Here is an 8,854-nt window from a genome sequence, read left to right as displayed (position 1 = left end):
TGCCCTGAGTCATCTCAAGTCAACGAATATTGGTTAAGTGCTTACTAGTGCCAGGCATTGTGCTAAGGGCTGGAGGTAGAAAGAGAGGCAAAAGAAAGTCCCTATCCTCAAGGAGCTTACATTCTAAAATAATTGTAATTCAAGTCAAATCAATTGCAGAATCAAGTCTACAAGCATCTGTTAAAGTCCCTACTATGTGCTGGGCTCTCAGGAGAGCACTAGAAATACAATGAAAGGCAAAAAAAAAAAAACCCCAGTCTCAGTCCCCAAGAAGTCAAAGGAAGTCTATCTCAGTAGGGAAGGCAGTAGCAGCTTGGAAGATCAGGAAAAGCTTCCCGTGAAAGGTGGAACTTGAGTTGTCTTTTCATTTTATTATGGTAAGTGTGAAAGAGGGAAATGCCAAAATGAATGGAAAAGACGGGATTTGAAAAGCTGCCTCAGAAAAAGACAAGATGGAATCCCGCTGGCATCAGGGGATGGGATGGAACATTCCAGCCAACCTAAAAGGAGTAGCAGTTGAGATCTGCCGAGTTCTTTTCTCTCTCCTTGGCTTGAAGAGAGAAGGAATAAAACCCTTACTGAGAACACAACATAGTTCCATTAATCCTTTGCTGAGAAATAGAAGATCCAGTCCATTCATCAGTGATATTATTAGGATAGAGACTTTTCCCTTAGGGGAAGGCAAGAGCCTATCGTGAAGAAGATTTATACCAACCATATCTCTGAGGCAAGAAATACCAACATCTTGAGCTCACCAAGACATTAAAATAGTCTGGGATATAGTCCCAGACTCCTGATTCAAACCCCTAAACCCATCGGTAGAGGGGAAATAGTCAGGGATTTCCTGTTTCCTCTACCCTCGTCTATACCTCAACCCTTTTACCCAATAAATAGATTTTTTGATTCTACTGGAGACTTAATCATCTTCAATGTGCTTGGGGGAAAATTACAAAATACATCAACTAAAAAGAAAGAGACTGAAGGGGATTTTCACTTACCCTTCAGCTCTAGTCAGACCTGACTCCACAGTTAAACAGCTCTTCCTGGGGAAGGGAAGGAAGAAGTGGTGCTACCTTTTACCTATTCCTACTTTCCCAAGTATTTATCAATACTTTGGTCCCTTCTTTATTTCCCTACTAGTACAGGAGGGAAATATAAGTAGAGAGAAGGGCACCTAGGCAAGAAATCTTGGACGATGAGATTTGGAAATGGAAAGGATTCGTGGGGTAGGCAAAAATAAGGCACTGATGATGACACCAAGTGGGGAGCCTGAGTAAACAGGGGATGGTGGTTCCATCAATAACAATATGAAAGTAGGGAGAAGTAGAGGGTTTGGGGGGATATAAAGAGCCATTTTGAATTTGAGTTTGAGATACTGAGAGGACAGCCCCAAAGAGGGGGCTGATGTTGTTTTCCTTCATTTCCAAAAAGATGTCACAGGTGACATCTTGACTTGTACATGAATTGGACTTCAGTGAGGCAGAATTACACAAAGTTTCACTCTCTTACCAGAATCATCCAGGACCAGTGACAAGACAAAAGTCAGAATGACTAGTAATGGCTTGGGATGCAGTGGATGACCTGGGCATCTTTTATCCCTGACCAAACTCTAAGAGTTCCAAAGTTCCTGCTTTAGCCACCTTCATGACTTTTGGAAAAAGTCATTCTCATCCTCCCATTCCACAGAGGAAGTGAGTAAGAAGGATGGACTTAGAGTCATCAAGTTCTGAATTCAAATCCTTCCTCAGAAACTTACTAGCTGAATGATCGTGGACAAGTCACTTAACCTCTTGGTCTCAGTTTCCTCCTCTGTAAGGTGAAGATATTAATAATAATATCTACCGCACAGAATTGTTGGGAGGCTCAAACAAGACAATGCTTTCCAAACCTTAAAGTCCTATAGAAATGCTAGTTGTTGTTACTATCTAATTCAAGATGCCCAAAAGGCAGCTGGCAATGCAAGACTAGAGCTTGGACTAGGGCTAGAGCTCCCCATCTAAGAATCACCTGCCTAGAAGTAGTAATGGAACTTTGGCAACTGATGAAATCACCAAATGGAAAAAGAGAAGAGGACCTTGGACAGAGCCTAGGGAGGCACTCCCAGTTAGTGGGTGTGCTATGAAGGAAGCTCCCTCAAAGGAGAGAGAAGAAGCAGCAGAGATAGGTAGGAGGGATAATAGAGAAAGGAATGTCATGAAAACCAAAAGAGGAAAGTTCAGTACCCAAGAGGAGAATGAGCTCAACAGTGCTACAGGTAGAAGCCAGGGGAAGAAGGAGCATGTCCTCAAAGGTATTCCATGCTCCCAGCTACTTCCAACCAATATATGATGGATGATCCCATTCTAGGCCCAAAGTGTTTCATGGCTAAATGACATAGAGAAGCACTGCATTCATGAGGTTGGCATAACTGAATCTGTATGCCAGGAGGAATGCCCAGGGAAGAAGGAATAACCATTATTTCATGCTAGCCATAACTCATACCAACCAGCTTCACTCCCTCACTTCAACCTTTCTCCATCTCCTACAAAAGCGAGTCCGTAGTGATGAAAAACATCAAAAAGAAAGATGGCGGCATGGGAAAGCAACAATCAACTCTTGGAACATAATAGTTGAAGGAGAAAGGGGAAAAGGACAGGGCAGCTAAGTGGCTTCATGGATTGAAAGCCAGGCCCACAAATGGGAAGTCTTGCATTCAGATCTGGTCTTAAATACTTCCTCAGTGTGTGACCCTGGGCAAGTCACTTTACCTCCATTGCCTAGTTCTTACTGCTCTTCTGTCTTGAAACCAATAATTAGTGTTGATTCTAAGTCAGAAGGTAATCATTTTTAAGGAGAAAAAAAGGCCTTGAAGTCAGGAAAACCTGAGTTTGAGAGCTTGAGTCTGACACCCATGGACTGCATGACCCTGGGAAAATAATAACCTCTCAGCACTGTAGACAGCTCCCTAAAGCTACCCACTGCAAAGACAGTACTAGCCTGCAATAGCGGAGAGAATAAACTCATCTAGAATTTCTTCATACCAATAAAATCACAGGAATCTGAAAACACTAACTGTTCCTTGGCTGTTTTAAGTAAAGGAAATCTCTGTACCCTTACACTTCTAAAGTCAAGACATATTTCCCAGAGCCATAACCAGCCCACCTATTCCTAGGCCAAATTCAGTTAAAGAAAGCTGGGAAAAGACGGTCCCACTGGGAGAAGAGAGGGGGGTGATGGGGAGGAGAGGTGGGAGGGAAGGGTGGGATGGCACAGAAGTAAGTACCACCCTGAGTACAGTGATGCCGTGGGGCAGCCCATCACCAGAGCATTCTACCCTTCACTCCCCACAGGGGCCAGGGCAGAAGGCAGCCCAAGGATCCACAGCAAAGGGACAATGAAGCTGGCAGCCAGGGGAGGAGACAGCCAGAAAACACAGGGAAGGAAGCACGCCTCTGGGGTTGAGCCCCATAGATTCCACAAGAGTAAAAGCTCTAGACAAACCTGATATCTTGCTCAGTTTGAAGTCTACTGAGTTTACCATTTGGACTAGATTTGCTTTCTAGCCATTAAACTGTCCGTACATACAGACACCCACAGCCACGTGCCATCTCAAAAAGGATCCGAGTTCTTCCCACCAAAAAAGGGCTCAGAGAAGTGGCCCTCAAAACAGAGATCTCTGGGTTCAAATACTACATCCTGCCCGTGCATCCTTGGACAACTCACTTGACCTCTCAATCCTGTGGGCAGCTCTCTAAGCCTGTAAGTTGCAAAGAAGGTGCCAATTAGCACAGGTGGTTTCCTCATTTAGATACATGGAAGTGCTTCAGAGACTCATTATTTACCCGAATTAGGGCATGGTCGTATTGTGCTTTATTTTATTTTACAGTGAAGTTTTTTTTTCCTCAATTCTACGTAGTATCAATTGTTGACCATCGCTTCCTGATATTGAGGATCACATTCTCTCCCTTCCCTCCTTCCCCCAGGCGGCCAATAGTCTGCTGTAGACTATCCTGGAGTCGATGACACCAGAGCAATTCTTACCTGAGAGAAGTTCAGCCCATTCAGAGGATGACACTGTTCTTCGACTTTTTCTACGGCCCCGGTTTGCTTCTTCAGGCGCTCGGCCTCCTGGGCGAGGTACAGATCCAACACCGGCACCCCCCGGGACTTGATGTCCACCTCGGTCAGAGAATTCACCATCAGCATCACCCACACGGGCCTCTTCCTCTCCCAGTTGCCCGCGATGGCATTGAAGAGGTAATCGGCGTAAAGGCCCTTCCCTCGCTGGTCCGGCGTCATCCACGAGGGCATCATCAGCTTCACGTAGTCCAGGTGGCGCTTGAGCCGACAGTAGATGTCCTGGGGGAGCACGTCCTGGAGGTTCTCGCCCTGTGGCAGCATCTGGCAGCTGGTGAGGGCAGAGATGGTGTAGGGGTCGGTGAGGTCCAGCTCGAAGTACACGATGCTGCTCTGCTGGAAGGCCGCCTTGGAGTTTTCAGGAATGAAATCCCAAACGCGCGTGTAGGGCACGTGAATGGTGCCGAAAAAGTAAGATGGCGGATCTCTCTTGATGGTCCACAAGAAGGAGTTCAACTCACTCTGCTGAAAGGCAAGGGAGACAACGTCACTCCAGAGGATGCCTGATGGGGAAAGTCCACGCAGAAAAGAAAACTACATTTACGTGAAAAATAAAACAAGACAGCAGAAGCCCTGGGTGACAGGGCGGCGGAGTGATACCATGGATAGCACCCTGGCTCTGGAGAAAGGCAGGTCTGAATTCAAATGTGACCTCAGACATGTCCTAGCTGGGTGACCCTGGACAAGTCCCTTCACCTCCTTTGCCTGGCTCTTCCCTCTCTTCTGCCTTAGAACCAATCCCCAGTATTGATTCTATGACAGAAGGTAAGAGTTTACAAAGGAAAAAAAGGGAGAAGAAAGAAGGACAGTGAGCTCAGTTTCGGACATTAAGATGCTGTCCCGTCTGCTGTTCCTGGGTTTGTCCAGCTAGGACACCTAGACAGCCAAGTAGCCCAGTGAACAGAGCAAGCACTGGGGCTAGATGTCAGGAATACTCAAGTTCATACACGCACTGGTTGGGCTACTTTGGGTGTCATTTACTCTGTTTGCCTCAGTTTCCTCAACTGTAAAATGGGGATAATAATACCACCTCTCTCCCAGGATTGCTAAGAGGATCAAATGAAATCGCTGGGAAGCACTTGGCACAGAGGCTGGCATATTTGCATCGTTGTTCAGTCTTTTTTAATCCTGTCCAACTCTTTAGGTTGGGGTTTTCTTGGCAATGCTACTAGAATGGTTTGTCATTTCCTTCTCTGGCCCATTTTACAGAGGAGGAAACTGAGACAAACTGACTTGACTGGGACCATGAAACCAATAAGTGCCTGAGACCAGATTAGATCTCAAAAAAAAAAGAGCAAGACCATAATCCTAGCAGCAATTCCCTTTTCTGCAACTCCTTTGCAGGAGTTTTCCTTTGCAGGAAAGCCCCGATCCCCTCCTCACTTTTCCAATAAAACGAAGAATGAGACTGAATGTGGAACCCTGCCAGGCGGCCAGGAGAAGGCAGCACCCAAGGGGGCTGGAAGCTAGGCTCTGGTCAGCAGGCCGTGGCAGGAGGCAGCCCAGGCCTCCTCCAGCCCCTTCCCCAAATAACTCCTCCCCAGTCAGGAGCCCAAGCCCTCCGTCTTCATCCTGGCATGGGGCTGGCTGGCCCCCGTGACTCACCTCACGGCTTCAGGGGCTAAAGGGCAGCAAGAAGGAATAACTGTGATGGGAAACCAGGACAAATCTGTCTCACCAGGAGGATGTAGGGACCTGGAAGAGCAGGCTACACAGGCAAATTACAGAATCAAGGACTTTCAGGCTTAGAAGGGGATGTAGAAGTCAACTGGCCAACCCTCACCTGTTTTTGGAATGAGAAAACTGAGGTCCAGAGTAGTTAAATGACTCAAGCTGAGGCTGTTGGGTGGATTGAGCACCAGGCCTAGTGTCCTGGGTTCTAATCTGGAATCCGACACTGCCTAGTTGTGTGACCCTGGGCAAGTCACCTAGCCCTGATTGCTGGACTTCTTTTTTAGAATTGATACTAAGGGGGGCAGCTGGGTAGCTCAGTGGATGGAGAACTAGGCCCAGAGATGGGAGGTCCTAGGTTCAAATCTGGCCTCAGACACTTCCCAGCTGTGTGACCTTGGGTTAGTCACTTGACCCCCATTGCTTACCTAGCCCTTACCACTGTTCTATCTTGGAACCAATACCCAGTATTGACTCCAAGACAGAATACGAGGGTTTAAAAAAAGAAAAGAATTGATACTAAGATAGAAGGTAAGGATTCTGAGAAAGACAGAGACAGAGAGTATAGGGAGGGGGACAGGCAGAGAGGCAAAAATAGAGACAGACTAGGAAGGGGAGGGAAACAGAGACAGAGACAAAGAGACAGGGAGACAGAGAGAGGCAGAGACAGAGTATGAGGGGGAGAGAGTCAGAGACAGAGAGAAAAAGAAGCAGAGAAAAAGAGGAAGAGCGGCAGAGAGACAGACAAAGTATGAAGGGAGAGGGAGTGTGATTATCTTGCAAAAAGAGCAGCATCTCAGGAGGGGAGCTGGGTTCAAATTCCCCACATGATGCTCTATTTGTGGGATCTAAATAAGTTACTTCAGCTTCCTGAGCCTGCTTCCTCCTCTTTAAAATGACCAGACTGAACTGGCTAGGTTCTGGCTCTGTAATGAAGTTTTCCGACTGAGATGCCCCATTCTTTGTCCCCCACCTACTCTGGGGCTCCCTCCAAACCTCTACCCACTCACTCGGTCCCCGTGTGCTCAGGGCGCGGGGCTGAAAGGCCGCTCCTACCTCGCTGGGCATCTCTCCGGCAGGGCGGAGCGGCTGGCCCAATGGATCCCTAAGGTCTCTTTTCCCACCGGAGGCCAGTGAACCGGAGGAACACTGCCCCACTGGGGCTGCGGTGTTTAGGATGGGAAGAGGCACACGCATCCCGGGCTAGAGGGCTGCCTCAGACCAGAATGGCCAGAGAGAGCTGGGAGGCGTAAAAGAAAGGGGGGCGGCAGAAGCCAGTCCCTCCGAGCCCTCTCTGCACCCCGCCCCAAAAGCTCAGCACTTCCCAGCCTTCCTGCGGCTCGCCTGCTCGCTCTCGAGGGCCCCAGGCTCTCCTACCCCTTCCCCCACGGCTGAAAAGAAGGGGGCTCAGCAGGCAGCCGAGATCAAAGGCGCCCATCACCACGGGGGAAGTCACGGCTCAGAGCACCGCCCGGGGCCGGGGGCTGGGGGCTCCCAGCCTGCAGCAAGGCCAGCGTGCTTGGGAGGGGCCTGGCCCCCGGAGGAGTCCCTTTCGCCCTTTTTTGGTGCCCCCCCCGGCCAGAGGAGCTTGGGGCCAGAAGGAGAGATCATCAGCCCCAAAGCCCGAATGAGCAGGAGGGGAGACGAGCGGGGGCTGGAAACTGAGCCGGCTGGGTCTGGGGCCAGGAGGAGAGTTGGGAAAGGTGCTGGTAAAGGCGGGGGCGGGGGCGGAGAGGAGGCCCCGTAAGACCAGCAGAAACAGGAAGAACAATGATCGCGGCGAGCCCCGCGGCTCTGGGTTCCAGACCGCCCCAGAAACTTGGGCCACTTCCAGAGCGCCAAGCGTTCGCTTCGGTGCGCTTGGGAAAGGAAGAAAGCCCAACGCAGCCGGCCCCGCGCGCCCCAAGCCGGGCGGGAGTCTTCCCTTCTCTTTCGCCTCTTCCTCCCTTTTCCCTCCTCCTCTTCACTCTCTCTGCTCTTTCCTTCTCTAAATCTTCACTCCACCCTCCTCCCTCTTTCCTTCCCCTCCACCTTCTTCATCTCCTTTCCCTTCTTTCTCCCCCTTTTCTTAACTCTCTCTTCCATCCTCCTCTTCAATTCTCTCTTCCCTCCTCCCCTTTTCTCCTCAATTTTCATCCTTCCTCCTCTTCTCCCTCCTCCCCACCTCTTCCCTCCTTAACTTCTCCCTTTTCCCTCCTCTGTCCCTTCCTCCCCGTCTCTCCCCCCACCCCACCCCCGCCCTTCTCCTCCTCCTCCTCTTCGCCTTACGGGAAGTGGGGAATTGGCCACTTACTTGGGTGCCGGCTTTGCAGGCATCCAGAGCCGGAGCGGGAGCCGCCGCCGCCTGAGAGAAGTCCCCCGCAGGCGCGGGACCCCTGGGCTGGGCTCCGGCCGCGGGCAGCAGGAAGAAAGTCTGGAGGAACACGTTCCAGGGGCTCATCCCGCCCATCGCGGCTCCGGGGCTGCGGGCAGGGCAGGGCGCACGTCCCCAAAGTGGCCGGGCAGGCTGCAGCGGGCTCTGGGCTGTGCGGCCAGTCAGTCCCCGTCCTCCTCCTCCTGCCCGTGGGCCAGTACTGCTCGGGCCGGGGCGGCGGAGCCGGGGCGCCAGGGCGCCCAGCCCTCCATGGCGCAGAGGAGAGGGGCGCAGCGGCCCGCCACCTCGCCCTCTTCCTCGCTGACTCGCTCGCTGACTGGTTCTCTGGCTCGCTCTCTGCCCGCCGCCGCCACCGCTGGTCCTCCTCCTCCGGGCTCCCTCGCTCGCTCCCTTTTTTGTAATTCCCACTGCAGCCTCTGGATGGAGGTACAAAGTCAAACCCCGGCGATTGGCCACGTGAGGCCCTTTCCCTAAACTTCCTCCCCTCCCCTCCCCTCCCCCGTCCGCCCGAACGGGTGGGGGGGGGGGGGGGCCGCATTCATCTCCACTCAGCTTCTCTTCCTGACTCCTCCCCCCCACCCCGCCCCAGTCCCCAAAGATCGCGGCTACCCCTCTCCGGATCAGACGTCATTCCCGGAGAACGAGGTGAAAAGGAGTGAGCAGTCGGACGGCATCCGAGCTGGCTCCCGCAAC

The 8,854-nt window shown here is 51.3% G+C and overlaps 1 protein-coding gene across 3 annotated transcripts in view; it reads right to left on the bottom strand.

The window, feature by feature from the left end:
- The window catches only part of TRABD2A (TraB domain containing 2A), a 63,689-nt gene extending 55,050 nt beyond the window's left edge, over nt 1-8,639 (bottom strand). Inside the window, exons 1-2 of one of the 3 annotated variants that reach the window (XM_056813597.1) lie at nt 8,081-8,639; nt 4,021-4,581 (exon numbers count right to left, since the gene is read on the bottom strand). In XM_056813597.1, coding sequence (XP_056669575.1) covers nt 4,021-4,581; nt 8,081-8,236 — 717 coding nt within the window. In that variant the 5' untranslated portion in view covers nt 8,237-8,639. The remainder of the gene's footprint in view (nt 1-4,020; nt 4,582-8,080) is intronic. The other 2 variants (XM_056813589.1, XM_007477788.3) reach the window with 2 other exon arrangements.
- Between the last annotated feature and the right edge of the window lie 215 nt (nt 8,640-8,854).

This window comes from Monodelphis domestica, chromosome 1, assembly GCF_027887165.1.
Source record: "Monodelphis domestica isolate mMonDom1 chromosome 1, mMonDom1.pri, whole genome shotgun sequence".
Taxonomy (NCBI): domain Eukaryota; kingdom Metazoa; phylum Chordata; class Mammalia; order Didelphimorphia; family Didelphidae; genus Monodelphis; species Monodelphis domestica.
This window is presented reverse-complemented; position numbering and strand designations above follow the sequence as displayed.